Below are 22,230 nucleotides of genomic sequence, written 5' to 3'. Positions count from 1 at the left end.
GTCACGACATGTTACACTAGAGGTCGTGAGAATGTTTTTAGCTACACACCACTTAACCAACAGACACACACACATTGATTTGCTTCATGTTTTGACTACTGCTATGACCAGCTGCAAAGCTGGTAACAGAGACGTCTCGGTTGACGTTTCTGTGTAGTATGGGGCTAGCCCAACCGAGGGGATATAATGTATAGGCCTGGTGGGTTCAGGGTTTTTTCATCTTTCATCTACCTGCGTGCAGGTTGGAGGTGCAAGATGCCTGAGCGTGTAATGTTAATTTTTGCCTGTGATCCTTTGAATAAATCAGCACTGTTTTGCAGTTACTTGGACTGCCTCGTCTCTCAGAGTCAGTATGGTAAAAAGTACCGGGTACAACAAACCCATCTACCACACCGATTGGACAATTTCACTATGCTCTGTGATTGGCCTGTCACTGTCCAATCAGATTCTTCTTCTATTGTTTAATGGCAGTTGGCAAACAGCTTTATGTGCGTTACCGCCACCTTCTAGACTGGAGTGTGGATCAGAACGGCCCCTACCTACTACTATAACAAAATAACCCCACTCAGTTCACATTATATTATCTTGCTTAACCCTGTGCTCTCTAAAAACCTAATAAGTGCTCTGTATCCTATATCCCCTGATCTGTGTCCATTCAGACTGAGGTGTGATTCACACTAAACCTCAGTACTCCTAAATAGAGTTGTATGTGCAATTTGCTACTTTCTGTCTGTACATAGATGTTCACAAATACATTAGTTTTCAGTATCTTTGTGTAATAATTTGTTTAGAGATTTTATTTACACGTTCATAAACGTTTTTACATACAAATCTTTCCTACACATGCTCAAAAAAATTGTGACCATGTACATACATTGCTATTTGCGCCATTAAATTGCCATTCATTTGACTAGCAGGCAGTAATGGGTCAGACTTGTTAAGATTGGTGTAATGCTGTGTGCCACCACTAAATGGCAGCCTTACTGTGTGCTGAGGAGAAGGAACAGGAAAAAGAAAAGTTACAAGACACGTTTTAGGCTTTAAGGCAAAACTGTGGCTTATTCCTACCACTTATTTTTTTAGATAAAATCTAAAACCACTAATCTGCAAGGACATACAGTAAAGCCACTAATGTTTACTATGAATAAAAAGGGCTTTCAAAGAGTATTCAAAAAATGGTTAATTACTCGAGATTTCAATGACACAGTGCTCAAGTAGGACATCTATTGGTTCATAGGTTGTTTGGGATTTGATTTGCCATGCACATTCCTGTTCGACTACACTACATGGTTGTATGGTTTCAAGCTGACACAATAAAATATAAAATATGAACATGAACTCATGTTGAAGACACTGTTTTTTATTTGGCACGTCTGATTGTAGTAGGCTATAGCTATATGCTTAGCCTGACATTTTCAATCAAGTCTAAATAACCCATAGCTTAAAAGATGTTGAATGGTGGGTGTTCAGTAGGCTGGAGGCAAATGTGATCTCATTTCAAATGTTTAATTGATGAGCCAAATAACACTGTTGGGAATCGCACTACGGTGAGCATCTGATCCCATCTTTCAGAAGGTTTCGAGCAGGAAGACAGAAACTTAAAATTCACTGTGTAGAAGTTGAACATTTCCACACCTCTTGAATTACTGCCCATTTTTCTGCAATTCAGTCTTGTGCCGTGTTCATCATTAGTTGGAGAATCAACCTGTGGTGGAGCAGGAAAAGTAATAAAGGCAAATCACCATGAGAATGCAGACAGCAGTGGACGGGATTGATGCAGGTGTATGGTTTGTTGTAAGACAACTTGCAGAATAAACTTAACTTAACAGAAGATAACTTTTAAATAGTATTTTTTGTGTTTGTCAGGAAACTAAACTGCTCCTAACATTCAGTACTATCCTATGTTGACTAAAAATAACAGGATGTATACATCACTTTGTTCTGGTTCCTTAGATATAAGCTACACTTGACAACGTGTGATAAGCTGCATTGCTAAGACTTGTCAAAGCAGCTGAAAACTGTAAATTCTTACATTTATCTCTGTACAGTATTTATTTGAAACCCCTCTTTATTCATACAAAATATTAGCAGTTTTAGATTTTATTTAAAAACTTTTCTTTTTCCTACACTGCACAATTATTAGGCAAGTGAGTATTTTAACATCCTCCAGTGCTGTCATATTCCAGAACTGTAACCTATCTGGAGTGCGCAGAAGTACAAGGTGTTCTATGCTCAGAGTCATGGCCGAGGTAAGGAAGGCTGAAGCCCGACCACCACTGAACAAGACACATAAGTTGAAACATCAAGACTGGGCCAAGAAATATCTGAAGACAGATTTTTCAAAGGTTATATGGACTGATGAGATGAGACTGACTTTTGAAGGAGCAGATGGATGGACCCGTGGCTGGATCAGTAAGGGGCACAGAGCTCCACTTAGAATCAGATGCCAGCAAGGTAGAGGCAGGGTACTGGTATGGGCTGGTTATTAAAGATGAGCTAGTTGGACCTTTTTGGACCTTTTTGAAGATGGACTCAAAATCAATTCCTAAATCTACTGCCAGTGTTTAGAAGACACGTTCTTCGAGCAGTGTTACAGGAAAAAGTCTACATCTTTCATGAAGACCATGATTTTTATGCAGGACAATGCTCCATCGCCTCCACTGAAGTATTCCACTGCATGGCTAGCCAGTAGAGCCCTTAAACATGAAAGACTGATAACATGGCCCCCTTCCTCACCTGACCTAAACCCTATTGAGAACTTGTGGGCCCTTCTTAAACAGGAGATTTACGGTGAAGGAAAACAGTACACCTCTCTGAACAGTGTCTGGGAGGCTGTACTTGCCGCTGCACAAAAAAGTGGATTGTCAACAGATCAAGGAACTGACAGACTCCATGAATGGAAGGCTTATGACTGTTATTGAAAAGAATGGTGGTTATATTGGTCTCATAATTTCTTATTTAAATGTCAAATATTTATTTGTAAGTTTTGAGTTTTTTGTTTATTATTCTCACTTTAACCGATGAAAATAAACAAGTGAGATGGGAAATTTATTGTTTTTCATTTAGTTGCATAATAATTCTACACATTAACAGTTGCCCAATAATTGTGCACACATAGACATTCTCCTAAGAAAGCCAAAACCTTACTTACTTTCTTAAATATTCAGGTTTATGGACATTTTGGATTGACCGAGAGCACTGTAGTTGTTCGATAATAAAATGAATCCTCAAAATACAACTTGCCTAATTGTGCACAGTGTATAGTGCCCAGATATAAAGAGATATACACAGGAAATGACTGAGATGTACAAACCACAGCACCGACTGACTGTAGATATTTGCTCAGCCTTTGATTTGGAATCACTTTAAGATAAGCACACTGGGCATCACCTGCTATCATGATCTCCAGCTCAGCCGAGGAGAGGTCTGTTGGGTCGGCCAGGAACATGTTGACATCTCCCACTGTGCACTGCTCCTCTTCTATACTGGGATCTGCCTATTGCTGTTTATCCAAGACGATGAATGTGCACTCTGGCAAAGAATAAAAAAGTCAAATTAAACAGCTTTTCTTTAAGTAAAAGTTGAATGATCTTACTAGTGCATGACCTCAGAAAGAATGATGTTTTATTTTCATATCATATCCAGTGATTACCAGTTATTCATAAACACTTTAACCTAACAAATCTGATGGATGATGGAATGTCTGGAAGGAATGATTTGGAAGCCATAAGGACAGAAAATTACTCCTGTGTTTCTAGTAGAAACCCTTTCTTTCTTTTGTTAATTCCAGCCTAGCCTCTGTGGGTGGCACTTGAGATGAACTGACTGACATTAGGCTCATGACAATGCAAACTAGAATGGTTTTGGACCAGTTAACTGCATCTCATGGTGGTATTTGTGTTATTGTTGGTTCATCCTGTTCCATGTTCATCCCTGAGAATGATGCTGATGCAGGAATAATACATCAGGCCTAAGAGACTCTGTGATGGCTGACAGGCTCAGTGGCACCAGCTTGGGACACTAGACTTGGTTATGCTCTTGGAAGCACCTTTTGCTCACAGCTAGTATTTGTTTGCTGACCACACTGATTCTTTTGTGTATTTTTACATCATGTGTGATTCTTCTTGTGAAAAAGTTGATTGGTTCAATGCTAGATGTTCATATTCCTCAATATACACAGATGCAATGTCAAGCCTATTATCCTGAAGAAAATGCTAATGCTTTTGCTGCCTTACCTTTTAATACTGAGGAGTAAGTCTAATTCTGTTAGTTTACCTCCCATAAGTTATTATAATCTAGAGGTAATTCAGAATTCTTCCTCTCCAGAATGTCAACAGTGTCATGATGAACTCCTGTAAACCAAACATGGGGATGGTGTTTTGATGTTCTCACTGTTATTGCATATTCATTATCATTAATGATAAAAAAGGAGAATATGTAGTGGAAAAGTTAAATTCCCACAGATGCTGTCTGCTCACACTCAATATGCTCAATGTTCTTATTGTCTATGTATTTGTACTGTTTAACTTTGTTTCCCTTTCCTCTGGACAGTTTCCCCAAAACAGTTATGTCTCTCAGACACTCAACACAGATTTAGTCTCTACACACACATACCCCTACACATACACACACACACACACACACACACACAGACATCCATTCTCTATTGACACACATAGCCTGGTTTCCACAGACCCAACTGTCTGCCCAGCTGCCTATCTAGGAGATACCTATGAAGTGTCTAAGACACATTTCTGATTGGTTCCAGCTAGGGAGCGATAGTCGTCTGATGTTATATAAAATCTGACTGTAACTTTTGTCACTCACTGACTTTTTGCACTGAATGTGTGACCTCTTGATCAAGATACTGGTAATGTCTTATGCTACTGTCTGATTTGGTTAATAAATTACAGAAAGACTACCTGAGAGCCTCCTTATTGATTTCCACAAAATCCAGTTATTCACATGAAAAAATCTAAGGCTAAAGGCTAAGTCTGGCAAGCCTTCAGACTTATAACAACTGCTTTAGAGGATGAATAAGAGCATGTTCTTTGTGTACATTTACTCCAGAAGAAGTCTTACATGACATGTTCCAGGGTCAGTGGCTCTGAGGCAGTCGGATGCTGCAGCTCAGGACACTTCATCCATTCATGATACCTGAAGAGTGTAAACAGGTAGATAAGAGACAGAGACTGCAGGTTTCTACAGCTTTAACTTAATCATGTATCCAGATGTCAAAGGACTGGAGCTGGTTCTGCTGTGCCAGTTAAAAAGACTTCAAACTGTCAAAGGATCAAAAGCTTGTACTGAAAGCTGGGTCACCTGTCCTAAGTTATTCACCTTGTGCCAGCATGGACAAAGAGCTTTCAAATGCTCCATGACGAATGAGACTGTATGATACGATCGAAAGCTCCAGAAAAGCTTCTAAATGGAACTTGTGATGAGATTATTTTCTCAACATTATTAGATTTATTAGACTTATTTAGAAGCCAAAATAAAACCCATGCGCCATGTTTAAACATTGATAATAAAGGAATGACATTCAAACACTCATCACTAAAGATATCAGCAGAGGAAAATAAAAGTAAACAGTGACAGGCTCCTCATGTGTAACAAGACTAATCAGGTGTTAATGTTAACGTCACCTGGTCACGTGGTTTGCATTGTAAGGAACCAACACAACTTTGTGTCCCTCCATTGGTGTTCGTTTATCTTCATGGTGCCGAACCAGACACAAACACCAATAGGACCGATTATAATAATAAACGAAATTCATCCCTTCTACGTCCCATTAATATATTATAACAGCTGGATACCGAATTACAAGATGGAAACCATCCTTCCCACGGATGTATTAAGGGGTGTCTGTATTATGAGAACGTTTTTTCATAACATTAATACATTCATTTATTCAATTTATTTTCCCAACTGAATGTTCCTCGCCTGGCGCACACGACAGATTTGTTTTTCTTCCGGGGTTGCTTCCGCGGTCTAGGCTCTACTGCACATGCGCACTAGGGGGCGGTGGGGGAGAGCGGCCGAGCTATCAGGCTCCAGCGTTGAAATATCTGCACATACTGACAAAAGTAAAAATCATTTCAAACACATAAATATAGTGCAGCCCTAATAAATATTCTTCCGCAATCAGCATCCACGTGCATTTTCTTCAGGAAATACATTTGTCTAGTTTGTTTTGTGCCTATAACTGTATTGTTATTGACTACATTTATAAAATGTTAAGTTGAACGCTGAATATGAGACTAAATGACTTAGACGTTTGTTGCACTGAGAGTAAAAATACAACAGCACCTGATCTATAAATACTGGCAGAGATGAGGATTCCTACTTTAGTTAGCTTTGACCTATTTAGAGTAAGCTGCAAGTTTTGGGAGCAGAGATCCACCTAACTATTTTCTACAAACGGGACTGCAAAATGTTCACCAAAAACATTTGTTGCACAAATCATTGCTCAGTCATTTCAAACTGCTTCTTCTTTTCCTCCCTGCAGCACAGAGACATCACTAACTCTTCACTATAAGACAGGATGTGTTGATGTGTCACTGACTCATGTCTGCTCATGTATGTGGGAGGTTTGTCACCAAAAATTACCCTATTAACGCAACTGCAAGGAATGGCTATGACTGATGTTTTCCACAAGCGTTTTAATTCCAAAAATAAATCGATGACTAGAAGAAGGTCTGTGGTTTTTCACCAAATTAGAAACAAGACTGCAGCACCAATAGTCAGCCTGCCTTTGACACTAATTGTGAATGGGTTTGTTTTCTTTGGTTACAGTCTCCAGCTCTCTGCTCAGGTATCGTGCGTCAAGCCTGAATTTATCTTTGAATGTACTAAAGGATCAAAAGCCATCTCCCTTTGTTACCTTGCAGCTCTGGTATGTTTACACGTCATGTGTTTGTGTAGCAGCTGAAAACACCCAGACAGGTCTAAAGAAACAGCCTCCAGATCACATCATATCATGTCGTGTTCCTGTGAAGACGCAGACCATTCAGGAAAAACAGGTTTGAACACATTCATCTTACCTCCTCCTCCTCTTTCTTTTCTTCCTCTTGCTCTTCCCTTGTTTAACTACAGCCAGACAGTATCTTCAGATGGTTTAGTTGACTGACTTCTACCAGGCTGATCATGACCTCCTCGGAGCCTTTCTCAGTCCTTAATGAAAGGCTGAAACCTCGATTCACCACCAGTGAACAGCTCTGCTCCTCTCTGAATAGACTGGAGGACAGACAGTCGAGCTTGCTCAGGAGCAGATTTTCATCTTACCAACCAACACATCGGCCAGAAGAACCAGAACCAAAAGTCTCTGCAACCATACCAGAGCAAGAAGAGCCAGAGGAAAATGAAGGCAGTGCAGAGCAGGAGGATTTGGTCTCTGATGACCTACAAGAAATGAAATTTTCTGATCTCCTGCCTGTTTCCACCTCATCCCTCCTCACAGAGCTGAATTTAACAGATGTGGCTGAAGAGGCTGATGACGACAGCGGCTCCTCACACTCTGAGGAGAAAGATGGTCCAGGTGAGCTGGCCACAGAGGGTACAAGGGACTCCTCCAAGTCAGTAGCATTGGCTGGTGGAGGGGAGAACTCCATTCAGAGGAAGTACATTGATGGGACTTTACCAGACCTGATAAACAGCGGCAGGCCACTGGGCAGACGCAGGACAGTGGGCCATGTCTCAGTCACGGTAAGACTGCAGCTTTTTAATGTTTGTCTGTTTAAAACAATTTTTGGTGTCCTGGAAAAGTTTATTTCATAGGGCATGAATTTAATTTGGGAGTAAATCTGACTTCTACAAAAATCACAAAATTAAAAATGCAATGCTGTTTCCAGGACACTGCTGAATCTTGTCCCTCAACATAATGAAGTATGAACTGAGCATAGTAAACTTCAGTTTGCAGTGAACAACTCTTATGATTTGAAATAATTCCACTTTATCACATCAGGATGACGTGGTTAGATCTGTGGTTACAAAATGTTGATGGAAAATGTTTTGTGCTTCATAGCTTTCATTATTCAGTTATATTGGTGTGTCTTCAAGTGTGTTTCTGTGAATGCATTCCTCTGTGCATACTTGCACAGTTTGTACTGCGAGTGCCTAGCAACATCACAGCTTGTACAACTGGATTTGTTATCTACAGTTTCAAACTAGATTAGCAGTTTCTGTTTACATTGAAACAAGTGTCACGGGGTAGTGTTTCCTGCATGTGGGCCTACAGTTATCAGGACTAGGACAAAAAGGTGAGGGGGGGGCATGCCTTGATAAAATGTACTCATGTGAGATTTTCTGTGTGTAGCTTAACGAAGTGCGCAGAGAAGTGGAACTTTCTCGGAAGAGAAGTATCAGGCTTAAGGCCCAGGTGGACAAAATACAGGAGAGCAGAGATGGAGTCGGCTGGAGCCAACACAGGGAGAGGGTAAAGGCCACACACAATGTCAGGACATGGTGTACATCTGCACAACTTGACTGGATTATCATTATTTCTCTCTATTAATGCCTGCACCAGGTCACAGAGGAGGTCCTGTCCACTCTGCGGCTGCTGCACCCGCTGACAGAGCTCAAGTCCATGCCACCTGAGTGCACTCAGGGGGGAAACTGCCTGGATGCTGCTCTAGCACAGCTGCAGGTGGTGGCCCGAAAGCTTGCAATCAGCCACACCAAGCAGGTGAAGGCAATACCCACATTATTGGACATGTTACACAGAGGAATATTGGCTTTGCATGTATTCATGGAACTAAAGTGGAAGATGATTCACATATTTTGAGTTTCTCTCTATAATCTGACTGTTTTAACATTTTACAAGTCTTCCTTATTTCAAAGTGCTTACAACAGCATATTACATACAACATATTTTTAGCAAAGAGTTTGTATTGTCAAACAGGAAGTTCTAAAATAACTCAAGGCCTGTATATAGATATTAATAGTCATGTGAGAGACATCCACATTGTTCCTTTGAAAAGACCATTCATTTCTTCATGCAGGTGGAAGAATTAAGCTATGTGGCCTGACATGTTTATAGGTGACAGTATCAGTGATCTCAGTACTTCTGGCATTTGGTGTATGTTAGTCTGGAATTTAGGGAGTGTCACAAAATGTTGTCACTGATGGTGTGGTTAGATTTGCATACTGACAAAAGAAAAAAAAGAGAATGCATAAAATGACATCTTTCCACCTGCTTGCATGTCCATTCAGGATCTCAAACCTGGAAAAGGAGAGGAGCAAAGTGCTATTCTGGAGCAGGCGCTGCGGGACAGAGATGAGGCCATAGAGAGGTGAGCACACAGTCACATCCTCTGAACAGCAGATGAATCAAGGGGAAAAAAAAACATCGAGGAAAGATGTGATCTATTTAATAAAATGTGTCATCCTTTCTGTTCCGCTGTGCAGGAAGAAGGCGATGGAGGCTGAGCTGCTGCGGAGTAAGACAGAGATGATGATGTTGAACAACCAGCTGCTGGAGGCCGTGCAGAAACGTCTGGAGCTGTCGCTGGAGCTTGAGGCCTGGAAGGTAAGCCTGAGTTTACTCTTTAACAGAGATTTTTTTTACAAAGAGTAATTGGGAAAGGTACAAAATAGAGATGTCCTGAAAACTAGAACAGGTGCTTAATTAGTGTTCAATCGACGTTACTTGGACAAGCTGCAATTAAAATTCACACACTTTACACTGAGCACATGCTGTTCAGCTGATATCCTGCCAGTGTTTAGGCCACAGGCCCATGTGCTCATCTGGAACCCTGTAGCACCAAACTGAAACTACGCTGCACCGTGCGTGTTCACTGGTAAGAGCAGCAGATGTACACATAAACTGCTGTAAAGCGAGAAGTATTATGCTTGCATGTGTCAGTGCCCCAGTGTGCCATGATGGCCTAAATTTCAGCCTTGCATAGTTTTTGTAATTGACAAAACATATGGATTTTTTTTATAAGTGTTTAAAGAAGTGCTGGCTACTTGGAGCTAAAATAGCTAACTCTTAGTATCATTGTTACAGAATGTCCATCAGTCAAAGCTTCCTTTGTATATGATTATATCTTTTATTCATCAAACAAAACAACCCCCACCAGTGCCTGCAAATATGGCTATGATTATATTAAACTATTTTTCTATGAGAATAATAAATCTTCTCATAAAATAATTAACTAGGCCCATATCTTTACATTACATATATACGTACATTTTTAATTTTGTTTGAGCCCTCCCTTTAATAATTGCAGTCCCTCACTGTGTAAAATTTAGCATATCTCTCGCCATTACTGACTGAAAGAATCTGAGATGGTGTAATCTAATACTAACCCTAAAAAAGTTACCGAATATGCACACTAGACGATGAATTTCAAAATTTATGGTAAACGAGACTGAATATTCCAGCAGATATCTAATTTAGAATAAATGAATATTAAATACAAGGCTAATCTTGAACTATAATATAGGCCAGATTTTATAAAACGTTTTGTTTTCATGCAGACTGAATGAAGTTGTAACAATTGCTGGTAGAGATGAGATATAATCATTTGTCCACCATTTCTATTTTTCAATATAATGTGCGTCTCATAACTGACATTTGGCCCTACTCGGTAGCTGAAGGTGAAAACAGTGACAGGTTTACTGTCCTTGCGGTACAATAAAGGGCAACTTTATGACCCATTGTGCACACAAAATCCATCATTTGTGACAACTGAATACTTTTTGAAATTGGCCGAAATATTATATTATTTAGGCTGATTAAAAATGTAATGACCCCCCACCCTTCCCCAAACATCACTCTGCACTTCTGTAGATTTGAAGCTGCATTTTTTTTAAGTTGGTACTTCTGGCGCTCTGATATCCTGTTTGTTTTCCCCGACTTGCCTCAGGACGACGTTCAGCTTATCCTCCATCAGCATCTGCAGAGTCAGCAGCAGGCAGAGCAGAACCACAAGAAGTCCACCCGCCTGGGTATTCTGAGGAGAAACAACAAACCACCCATCCAACGACCGGCCAGCTTCACTTTGCCTGCACCCATTCCTCCTACAGTCAACTCGAACCATATCTTTATCCCGAGATCTGCGGTTCCTTCTGCGGCGGCTCCCAGCACGCCTCCCCCCGTCAGCTCCCCTCCCTCCATCAGCTCCCCACGTACCTGGAGGAGCAAGCTGCGAAGGGGCAAGAGTAGTCGTCATGGAGACCAGGATACAGAGCGGGGCAGTGACGACAATGGCTTCCAGGTCGTATCACTTGATTGAAACAGAACTGCACAACTCTGATGCTTATCAATTTAAAACTCACCTCAGTCAAAACACTTCTCACAAATTTCTCCTGGTTTGACTTTCACTGTGCAAAATGATGTACGTGCAGGGGTGACCACTAGAAGGTGGCTTTCATACATCTTGTTCAAAGGGGAGTTTCACTGTGCTCACCTTGAATCTGAGTTGAAGACGAGTACACAGGAGCAAGATTTGTGACAACTAAGCTGCTTCCCAAGTCTCTTATATGGTCCATGTTACCCTCGTGACTTTTTGCAAACAGAAAAAAATGCAAGAAATGTAATGAATGCTTTTTTTTGAGAGAGAGAGAGAGATGACATCCTTTCCTTCATCTGTAGTGTCCAATCACCAACTGATTTCTGATAGACTTTAGTGAAGTCTGCGCTCGTGCATCCTCGCTCATAGCGCCACCAGCAGTCCCCTCGCTCCTCGGAACAAATGAGTCTCAGGACATCCTCAATCCTTGCTTGACCAGAATTACTTCCTTGTCGAGGAAGAATTGATGACTGATCACATAGAGAGACATGAGAAGCAGCCTTGGTCTTGGTTCATTTAAGCAGGAGACATCTGTCCATCACTTCCACTTTCAAAACAATATTTGCAGTTCACAGGTTCTGGATTTTCAAGAAGTAGATGCAATTTAAGACTTTTTTAACGAGGTGCTTGAACCTCTTGTGGAAAAACAAAGTAGAGTTTAAATATGTCTGTAGGGAATCTGCCTTTTTCTGTATTAACAGTATTTTCAACAATCCCCACAACTAGACTTAAACCAACAGTGAACTGCCTCTACTCACAGTCAATGTCTTGTCAGTCTCCAACCTGGATCAGCTTATCCGTCTGTGCCACAGACCTCTGTTGTGCAGAAATGATCAATAACACATTAGTGGAACACACCGCTGTCTTGCTACTTCAGATGCTGTAAAAGGTTTGGCTGTTTGGAGCATTTGTGGCAACATTTTCAACAAATATGCTGGTCTGGTGCTTTGTAATGAAGAAACATGTCACCTAGTGCAGCGGTGTGTTCTGCTGATATGTTTTAATCATTTTTAAAACAACAGAGGTCTATTGGCACAGACGAATATGCTAATCCAAGTTGGAGACTGACAGACATATACTGTGAGAAGAAGGGATTAAGTATTGGCTTGTCTCTGCATGAGGATTGATGAAAATACTGTTAATACAGAAAATGACTGACCTTATCCTTTAATGTACATTTTTGATCTTTGGTGTAATGTATGTATAAATTAACTGATTGTGAATGAGCAATGTATAGTTTAATACTGTAAATAGTTGTGAAGTGAATTGTTGTCATGCTGTAAATAATTGAAATTCTTATAGAAACTGTCAGAGCCACTGTCACATCACTTTTGCTTGTTGCATTTTCAAGTCTAAGGAATAAAAACAAAAAACTTTGTTGTAGATTTATGCCATTTTAATGAATATCAGTTTGTACACTTTCATTAATATAGAATCCACTCCTATATGCGTCTTGCGCACATTTAAAATGTATATATGCCATTATCTAGAATGAGTGGCAACATGTTCAGCAAACTGAGACAAATTTAGCACAGCAAAGTCACACCTGATGACAAGAGAGAAGGCATGCTTATAGTGAAACAATATACAGTTGTAACAGGTGATTACAGTCTGAATAACCTATACTGTTTATTCCCCTTTGAGATTCTGTCCCACTGCAACACTACAGAAGCTGAAGGGCCTGCACTGTCCAACCCCAAATAATCTATTAATACTGTGCAACAAGACACATCCACCCTGCGAGTGAGGACAACAGGGGCGCTCCCCCACTGACTGGAGCTTTATAAAAATAAAATATTCAACTTCATTCTGGTCATCTAAAGCATTTCAGACTTGTGTATTCACATCAAATCAAATGAACTTGAAACACTCACTGCAGTAAACATTGCGCCTCGTCTGTTGAGCTTCCTTGTGAGAAAATTCACACAAAACTGGCAAGCCAGCTGCCAATCTGAAGACTGCTAGATATTCTTGTAGGGTAAAAGGTTTTTATATCAGGTTGTACAGAAATGGAAAAGAAGCTCTTGACAAAAGAGGCACATAGAAATTCACAACACCCTGCTTATTCACACTGATGGCAGTTTCACTACTGGACTGTACTGTTCAACCCCATGGACACAGAAACAACATGACTGTTACAATTAGATAACGTACATTGTTGCAGCATATAACTGTGAAATACCCACATAACTTTGCGCCGCACTTGTATAGATAAGTGAGATACAGATAATCGTTAAAACATCTTTCATCAAAACACTGACTGGACTGAGCGAATACAGACACCACGACGTTACCAAGGCTTATGGCCCAACAGACACAGAAGTAGTACAAGAGTAGAATATAATTATTATATCCAGTCATAACCTGAGATATTCAGGAAACAGGTTGTGACAATGCTGCATTGAGTGTTTCAGCTTAGCTGTCATAGACCAATTATGTTGGCATAAAAATAAAACCAGCGCTCTCAGTGACCTCGAGTTGTGACGGCACAACCGATCAGTACAATCACCTCCGACACACAGAGGAGAGGATGTCGAAATTAAAAGTCCCAGACCAAAATACTCAATGTACAACCACTGTCAAGTCCTACATCAAAACATCTGTTCACACACAGTCTGTGTTACAGCCTCCGTGCAGAGCAGGAGTGTCCTGACAATAAACTGGTTCTGCTTTCCACATTCTTCATGTCTCTACAAGAGGAGCCTCTCATATTTTACAGTATTTGTTTCATTCTAGTGCTGTCAGAACTTTTATATCCCTCCATAAGACTGCTGGTCCACCTCAGCAGTCCCAGATTGTACTTGGCATTAAGCCGTGTTTCTATTATACTGGCATAAATGTATCTACATAAAGAACACTGTGCAAATTTCTTTGGATTAGTACATTGCCCCCATAAAAGCTGGTTAGGTTAAACTGGAGATATATTCAATGCTATTGACTACCTACCAACCTAAAAATGAATGAAAACACATCAGGAAACCTGCCGGTCTAGTTACACTATCTGTCTGGCAGAGAAACAAAACTAAAATTCACCTACACTACACTACTCTACACTAAGTGCGACACTGTTAAGAGATGACTGTAAAAGGGTGAGATTGGTCCGGTGTTGACAGATATTAGCTTCATTAATGACTCCATTCGTTCTTACTCAAACCGCTGAATTCTCACCTTCCTCTTCGGGGAGGGGCTGCTCAGAGGAGCTGAGCACGCAGATGTACTGAGGTGTCAACAGGAGGCAGCTAGGAGTGAAGGAAGGAGATGATGGAGCTGATGAAATCTAAGGGTTTGTCTGCGTGGATCCAGTGGCTTGCATCTGGTATGTACTGGATATCGGCGTTGGGGAACAGCCTCTGGATTTCTGGGTAATCTTCGGAGCTGGATCAATAGTGAAAATGGAAGGAGACGAAGGTAGAACAGGGTGATTTCATCTGAACCACAGCTGGTGTGCCACTGTATAAGCATCAGTAAGGAGCAACCAAACATCTGGAGGTACCTTTTCTTCTTAACTAAATGGTACATTTATTGTAATTTCTATTTAGTTCATTTGAAAAATTAAATGATGCTAATAGTAACAAAGACTAAACCAATCTTGCCAAGTTTGTTAAAATAACATCAATCTTTAAGAAGCTTTTAAATATTTACTAGTGTGTGCTCACTTTCTCAACTGCATCAGTGGGATCAATAAAGTCCTACCTACCTACCTACCCACCATATTTATCTGTTGCATTTCAACTAGCAGCACTTAGAATATTTATGCTTTTCTTCCTTAATATAATGAATTTTCCAGAGGTTCATGAGGTCAATGTAGAATACAGAAAAGGCTAAAGGCTCAGTATTACCCATGATTTTTAATCAAAAGCCAAGTTATGGACATACAATGCAAATAAGTTTAGGCCATTCATGCTATAATATGAAGCATTTTCTGGTAAATGCCATGAAAACAAACAGTCTGTGCCTGTGACGCTTCATACCTGATATAGGCCGAACTGGTTCCACCCAAAAACAGCGTAGGTCCCTCATAGACGGTGTTAAAGCTGGGGAAACTAATGAGGTCATCAAGGTTAGCCGAGATGGCTTCCAAGTTGACCCTCCAGCCGTAGTGTCCGTTCAGCTCCACCAGGTTGGTCAGCAAGAACTGACGTACCGAGTGCTCCTGATGGAAAGAAGGATGGTTTATGACTTCTCTGCTTCAGTTTGACTATAATCAATACTTCACATTAAAAAAGGGTCAGATGACTAATTGTAGGTGAAGAGAGTTGCTAATAGTAATGAACCTACAGAAAAATTATGACTTGATTTTACACTATTTCACAACTTCTAGCTCATTGTTTTTTAGCCACAGCACTTAGCTGTTTTCAGTCAAACAGGTCTAAAAATATAACTTGCTTGCAACTGGTTGCTAACAAAGTTTAGATGATACTTCAATATTGTTTTCACAGTTTGTTTCTGCTGACCCCAAGTGGCCAAAAAGTAAATTACTGGATTAAATGTCAGATACAGGAAACTAATACTTGACAGAAAAGCTAAAGGTGCACTCCTAACAAACTAACATGGTTTTTTGAACTTTAAAAAGTTTAATTTGCTGAAGAAGTGCTGACATGTACTTCTGATTTCAGGAAATCAAAATGAAGCCCTGACCTTGACCAAAGTGCGCAGCTGATCCTCAGCCATTCGCCTAGCGGTGGAGCGTGGGATATCACTGGAGATTTTCACCTCCTGCATGGCCTTGATGTAACGGTGGAAGTTGGTGCGTGTACTGGACTGGGCTGGACTGATATCCACTACCACCAACCTCTCCACTAAACTCGGCTACAATCAGACAGACAGAGAAGCGGATTAGGAAAATGGCCAGAAGAAGAGAGAAACAAAAAGATGACAAAATGGGAACAGGACAGCACAGGGGGACTGTCCAGTGACAAAGATCAGGTGAGACCCAGAGAGGAAATTGTCGTGTTATGATAAATTCATGGTGACATTTCTCGACTACTAACCTGGGTCAGAGCAGTCATCATGGCTGTCTTTCCTCCCATGCTATGGCCGATGAGGACACACTTCTCGATGTGTAGCTGAGCGAGGAGGTGTTTCAAATCACCGACCATCGCATCATAGGTCAGCATTGGACTGTGAGGGCTGTTGCCATGGTTACGGGCATCTACAGTCAGCACCTAACTGGACAAAGAACAGTTAGATCACTTGGAATCGGGGAAAAGAAGCAACAGAACGTGAAGAAAAAAAATAAACTTTTATGCTGGATTTTTTTTTTTGGGGGGGGGGGGGGGGGGGAAGCGTAGGACAACAAAAGCACAAACAAGGGTTGCATTGTGTACAGATGAGGGGTTTCCTTAAGCAAGCCAAAGAGCAGATTATATATCACTGAGTATTACAACAGCACAGACTGCTGATTGTAAGTTCCCATGCCTGCTTTTCTAAGAGGTCTAGTTTCAGGCTGCTGAGAACAAACACAAAAAGACTAATTATATTTGTGGTAACAACAGACAGGTGTGATGTCTTCATCACTGCATTACCTTTCGACCTGTGCGCTGCACCAAGGACTTCGCGATTGAGTGAAAGTTAGATTTGCTGCCAAAGAGCCCATGGAGAAACACCAGGGGAGTACTCTCTCCCTTCCCATCCAAGACATCATAGGTCAAGTTGAGTGGGCTGGAAAAGAACATCCCTGCTGATTAGTTAGAGTCTCCCCGGTTACGTCTGAGGTGAGAGTTATATCACCGCTGAGACAGGAACAATAATAAATCTGTGTAATGAAACTCTGCACACTGATGGAACTTTCAGGCAGTGAAGATTATGTTACTGTATGGAATCATACTGCTGCCACCATGAAAAAAAATATTTGCTCAGTTTCTCATTCTAACAAAATACTTTTCTCATTTTTACAAGATTACATTACATTATTACAACAAACTGAATCTTATCTTACAAAGTCAAATATTGTTTCAGATTTATAGCCCAAAGAACCATTTCATATGCTAACTTGCACACACATTCTAGAGTGGATCAGGTCATTTTGACGACCTAATGTGAGCCTGCACAGCTTGGAATGAGTGAACGCAGCGTGCATGCTGACTTTACCTGCTGTCAGTAATGCCTGTAACATCACCAGGACACATGCAGGGTATTTTTTTTTAATTCATAATGGCTCATGTGCTATTCTGTGTGCCTATATGAAAATATTGTGCGTGGGTGTGTGCGTCAGAACAGTTACTTTTAAAGACTGGATGGAGCACACCTCCTAAGCACAATGCTGGTCAGTGTGTGGAAAATTGGTATGTGAAGCTGTTGAACTGGATGAACTTAGGTGGTCTGTTCCGGCCAGAGCTATGCAGAATGCACCGCAAGGGGCAGGCAGTTATTGGCAGGCAGAACTTGGCATAACACCAGTCGTTGAGAATAACTGTAGAAATGACATAATCCACTCTAGAGTGTGTGTCATCATATCAGATTCTTAGGGCCATAAATTTGAAACAATTTTTCACTGAAGTTACCACAGTATATTGTTATTACAAGAAAATTCAGTACAGATACTTTATTGTTGTCACTGCATCATAAAAACACAACAAAACTTTGTCTGGGATCAACTCCCTGTTAGCAGAAATTGTCTAATATAGTAGACCATACCAGATAAATAAATCAAATTCCAGTCATAAATAGCTCAAATTTCAAAATGCTGCAAGCCAGAATAATGTGAAAAATACAAAGTTTTAACATGAAAGTATCTAAAATCTTGTCATCAGAATATCTTGTTATCATGAGAAAAGTTTCTCATGATAACAAGATATTGAGCACTTTTTTTTTCATGGTGGCACCAAAACTGCCTTAGGACTGGCTTCAGCTGACAGTGAAAAATAACTGCAGAGCATCTTTCTTTCCTATTTTAAGCTCTGCCTGATTCAAACTATATATCAGGGAATATTATTCAAACAGAGAAAGGCAGTGGCAGTGTTGCTCAGTGGCTTATGACTTATTTGGTTGGAAGTGTCTTGCTCTCACCTGCTGACACAACTGAATTTTTTAAGTTAAAGTAATGTTTTATATTAAAACTCAACTTACAATGATATAAATCGCAGAAAAAATGAGCATTTGAAAAGCTAGAGCCAACAATTATTCATCACATAAGTTATATTTGTTTGACAAATCACTTAAAAGAATAATCTTCTGTCAAAATAATATTTTCTGCTTATCAACTACGGCCTAATCAGTCATTGAAACCCAATGATGATTTTTAAAGGGCTTTGTGATGACAGATGAATCTATTTTTTTTTTTTTTTATCTCACCAAAAACTGAAAGCTGTACTTCTTACAGATTTACAGTTAGGTGCTAATATACTGGACTGCATTAGCTAACTATTTTCAGTAATAAGTCATCTGATTAGTATCTTGATTTATTAAAACAAAATAAGACATTTAAGTGGCTATCAGATGGCTGTCAAGCTAAAAATTTGCACCACTAAAACATCAACTATCCTCCATCTTGTGGTCTGGGCCTTGAAGAGAAACTGTCAAAGTCTAGTTTTTATACCTTAATTGTTTCAGTGTATACTGTCTTTTATAAATATTTACTGTTTTCTGTGTGTAAATAACAGAATACCTGAGGCAAGGTCATACTGATCCATTATCAGAACTGTAAGGCTGCAAGCAAAAATCTTTTTATTATCAATAGGTCTGATAATTATTATGGCTCAGTGTATAAAATGTCTGAAAATGGTGAAAGGGCCAATCATCTCTGAAATGAATGTATTTGAATTGAACCCAAAATGTTTACTACCATAAAAAAAATTCTTAAACCAGCAAAAATTCACATTTGAAAAGCTGCCACCTGTTAATTTGGGAATAAATCAATAATCATAACTGTTGCAGTTCATTTTCCATCGGTCTAGAGTACTGGTTAGTGGGGCACCTTGATCAAATAACGAACCTTCCATAAATGAAGGGGGTCAACAAGGGGCCCAAAAACAAACAGCAGGGTAGCCCTCTTGCTAACAGGACATCTGAATGTCATTTATGTTGACTGTGTAAAGTTAACGATTAATAAAGATGCAAAGACACGACAGAGTGATATATTTCTAACGGTTAAGTGACTGGCTCCCTTAAAACAGAAACACTTAGCACCACCGCACCACGCTACACCTCAGCCAGACAGAGGGTCAGTTAGCCGTTGAGCTAGCAGGGATACCTGCATGAGCTGGCGGTCCGGAGGCAGGGAGCCACCCCGCACACATCCTGCTGTCCGGGGAATAAACGAAATGACGACCGGCCGCTCAGTAGTCCTCTGTGGATGAGACGGCACAAAGCACTCATGGCAGCATATGCTTTGTTAGCAGGCCGTTTGCAAACAGCATGCGCGTTTTAAAACAGCCACAATAAGAGCAAAGTCTACACGCACAACGCCCCGGAGGTCGAAATTGCTGCGCTTCAGCGTGTCAACAGCTGATGGTGCGTAGTGACGTAACGTACGTACGTGACGCTGTTACTCCCCGAGTTTCGTCTGTCAGGCTCAAGATAGGTCTCCGCTCATTGGGTGATCTACCAGTACTTGTCTTGTCAGACTTGTCTGATGTACTAAGCCTCTCACTCGCACTAGAATTCTACCCCAACAATAAACATTATTCAGTAGCTATTCAGATCAGATATGTATGTGTGAGAAGAAGAAATACAGTAAGTGGTAGCTCAGTCTGTCAGCAACATATCTATCGGTTAGCTACCACGTTTACAAATGTGGTTAAAAGTAGAGCAGTTATCATGTTGCAGTAACTTAGAGCATTGCACTCAATGAAACTTACTGTATTAAGTCCATTATACCTTCAGCATAATCTACAGTATCATAAAATAAAAAATGTAAACATTGTTGAAATATCCTACTAGGGTAAGGATCTACCCTACAGCAACTCTCTGGACGGGTTTCACAGGTACTTGAGAAGATAAAGAAATGGTGTGACTGTAATATACTATCTCTGAATTTGGATAAAATAAGAATGTAATTATGTAAGAATGTTAACACTGTTATAATTCTTTAGTATATTACTTGTGTGGTGTAGAAGAGAATTATCTATGTAGAGATACTGCTTGCAAACCAATGATGGTAAGATGATGTCATGGGGTAGGACTGGATAAGTCTGACTTCTTCCTACTCCATTCAAGCATGTTCTAGGTATAAGCAAATTGATATTGGATTAGCATTTGTTGGATATGTGTAAAATGATGTGTGTTGACATATCAACTGTCTTTACATGCTTGAAAGAATAAATCAAATCAAATCTACCACCATTTTCAACGAGCCTGCAGGCATCCTGCACAGATGTAGTATCAGTTTCACATCAAGGGCTGATCCAGACTGTAAAAGGCACCACACACACTGTACAGTACATAGTTTTATCATACACCTCATATTCATGAATTCTGAATTTGTAGTCCTCTTTTAATGCATCTGCAGCTCATGCCCCAGTGTTTCTGCAGTCCAGGCTGTGTTGCTTACCCGATGCTGTCTCATTTTTAAGAAATTCCTAAATAAATTTAACATTAATTAGTAGGAAAAAGTCAGTAAAACAAAATGATTACATGACATAATTAAAACAACCATTTAGTCATATAATACAGAACATTACAATGTTCTTATAGTTTAGGAGGAGCAAGTATGCTTGCAGGGTTTAGCATGGACAAAAGAGAAAGAAAATGTAACCAATAGCAACCAGAAGTAATAATATACTTGTTTGCTTTGTCAAAACACTAGATGGCGCCATATGTTATGCTGGGGTTACTGTGAATTTCCCACCAGTCTGGTTTACTAATGTCTGTTTTGTGTTAGTTTCCTGTGCTTATTCTGTTGCATTGGCTTGATGTTTCTATAAAATAATGTCTCTGACAAGTAGAGGCGCCCTGATCTCAACAGCATGTAGTCAGTCTATGTTTACTTGAAGAGACAGAAAACAATGAGACAGCCTAAACACACAGAAGAACTGTGGCAGGTTCTCCAGGAACAACCCACCTGCCAAGTACCTTGAAAAGCTGTGTAGGTGTATTGCCATTTTAAAGGCAAATGGTGGTCACACCAACTGCTGATTGATTTATTTGTGTGTGTGTGTGTGTGTGTGTGCATGTTTACTGAATTTTAAAGTTAACAGATACATTTTAAAAAGTATTCAAGGCATTGTTTTTGATTACATTGTCACATTACTTTTAGTGTCTTTAGTGCACTCTTGACTCTTATATAGCCCCAAAGAGACTCAGACAGGTATTCAGATATTAGGTCACATGAAACCTTATTTACAGGTGCTCTTCATCCAGCACTGGTGTAAACATGTCTATTAGTTGTACTGACTGTCTTGCTTTCTCACCACCATTCTAGTTTGGCTTGTGATCAGGGCAGTGGCTCCTGTCTGATACAAGCACATAAAAACAAATCATCAGTCAAGACTTGGACAACCTGGCCTCCTTGGCTGCACTGCCAGACATTCATTGCTCTGGGAGACGAGTCTGTTGGGATAAAGCACGCAATGAGCTGTCACCATAGTGAGAGCATGAGAGAGAGGCCCAAAGGAGCACATGACGCAGACCAACAGAAAGAGGAAATAAAGGGCCCTGATGGATCAATTTGTATTTTTAAAATTCTATTGAACATTGTGTAACAATTTTTTTAAAGCCAGCATGAGGTTTCTGATGCCGCTTTATTCAACTGTATTTTCTAATCAAGTGGTATGGTTTTGGCAGCAAGCTGGTAAATTGCAACACAAAAGCAGATTTATTCACACATTTAAGTATAATACATAAAGCATGCTTATATCCATTTAAAACTAATTACAAGATATCCAATTAAAAGAAATGGATAGTACTGTATACAGGGAAGATAAAAGTCAATTGGTTTATACAAAAATTAAAAAAATTTGACCTGCTTAAAATATACACACTGCATGCAGCCTTTATT

The 22,230-nt window shown here is 40.1% G+C and overlaps 2 protein-coding genes and 1 long non-coding RNA gene across 9 annotated transcripts; 1 reads left to right on the top strand and 2 right to left on the bottom strand.

Annotated features, from left to right (window-relative positions):
• Positions 1-1,352: 1,352 nt before the first annotated feature.
• On the bottom strand, positions 1,353-5,938 carry LOC109970439 (uncharacterized). 3 transcript variants are annotated; one of them, XR_002276415.1, is made up of 4 exons: positions 5,646-5,938; positions 5,083-5,157; positions 3,391-3,531; positions 1,353-1,705 (listed from the first exon to the last, which is right to left on the bottom strand). It is a non-coding gene; the product is annotated as an uncharacterized LOC109970439 (long non-coding RNA). The 3 variants fall into 3 exon arrangements; XR_002276416.1 differs by lacking the exon at positions 5,646-5,938 and adding an exon at positions 5,341-5,438; XR_002276414.1 differs by lacking the exon at positions 5,646-5,938 and having other exon boundaries at positions 5,083-5,224.
• A 98-nt stretch (positions 5,939-6,036) lies between these two features.
• Positions 6,037-12,605, top strand: bicdl2l (bicaudal-D-related protein 2-like). Of its 4 annotated transcripts, XM_020617997.1 has the most exons (8): positions 6,624-6,814; positions 6,925-7,022; positions 7,460-7,704; positions 8,315-8,434; positions 8,525-8,683; positions 9,211-9,290; positions 9,406-9,526; positions 10,869-12,605. In XM_020617997.1, exons 2-8 carry the CDS (start codon positions 6,980-6,982, stop codon positions 11,235-11,237), a joined length of 1,137 nt encoding a protein of 378 aa, XP_020473653.1. In that variant the 5' UTR covers positions 6,624-6,814; positions 6,925-6,979; the 3' UTR covers positions 11,238-12,605. The 4 variants fall into 4 exon arrangements, with proteins under 4 accessions (XP_020473651.1, XP_020473653.1, XP_020473652.1 ...); XM_020617995.1 differs by lacking the exon at positions 6,624-6,814 and adding an exon at positions 6,037-6,086 and having other exon boundaries at positions 6,925-7,704; XM_020617996.1 differs by having other exon boundaries at positions 6,624-7,022.
• A 600-nt stretch (positions 12,606-13,205) lies between these two features.
• abhd11 (abhydrolase domain containing 11) lies at positions 13,206-19,774 on the bottom strand. Of its 2 annotated transcripts, XM_020618086.1 has the most exons (6): positions 19,486-19,774; positions 16,820-16,955; positions 16,286-16,459; positions 15,933-16,103; positions 15,266-15,447; positions 13,206-14,669 (listed from the first exon to the last, which is right to left on the bottom strand). In XM_020618086.1, exons 1-6 carry the CDS (start codon positions 19,608-19,610, stop codon positions 14,534-14,536), a joined length of 924 nt encoding a protein of 307 aa, XP_020473742.1. In that variant the 5' UTR covers positions 19,611-19,774; the 3' UTR covers positions 13,206-14,533. The 2 variants fall into 2 exon arrangements, with proteins under 2 accessions (XP_020473742.1, XP_020473743.1); XM_020618087.1 differs by lacking the exon at positions 19,486-19,774 and having other exon boundaries at positions 16,286-16,463; positions 16,820-16,910.
• Positions 19,775-22,230: the final 2,456 nt, after the last annotated feature.

The sequence above is a fragment of the Monopterus albus genome, unplaced genomic scaffold, assembly GCF_001952655.1.
Source record: "Monopterus albus unplaced genomic scaffold, M_albus_1.0 scaffold199.1, whole genome shotgun sequence".
In the NCBI taxonomy this organism is placed as follows: domain Eukaryota; kingdom Metazoa; phylum Chordata; class Actinopteri; order Synbranchiformes; family Synbranchidae; genus Monopterus; species Monopterus albus.
The sequence above is the reverse complement of the archived record's forward strand: the minus strand, read 5'-3'. Positions and strand labels throughout refer to the sequence as shown.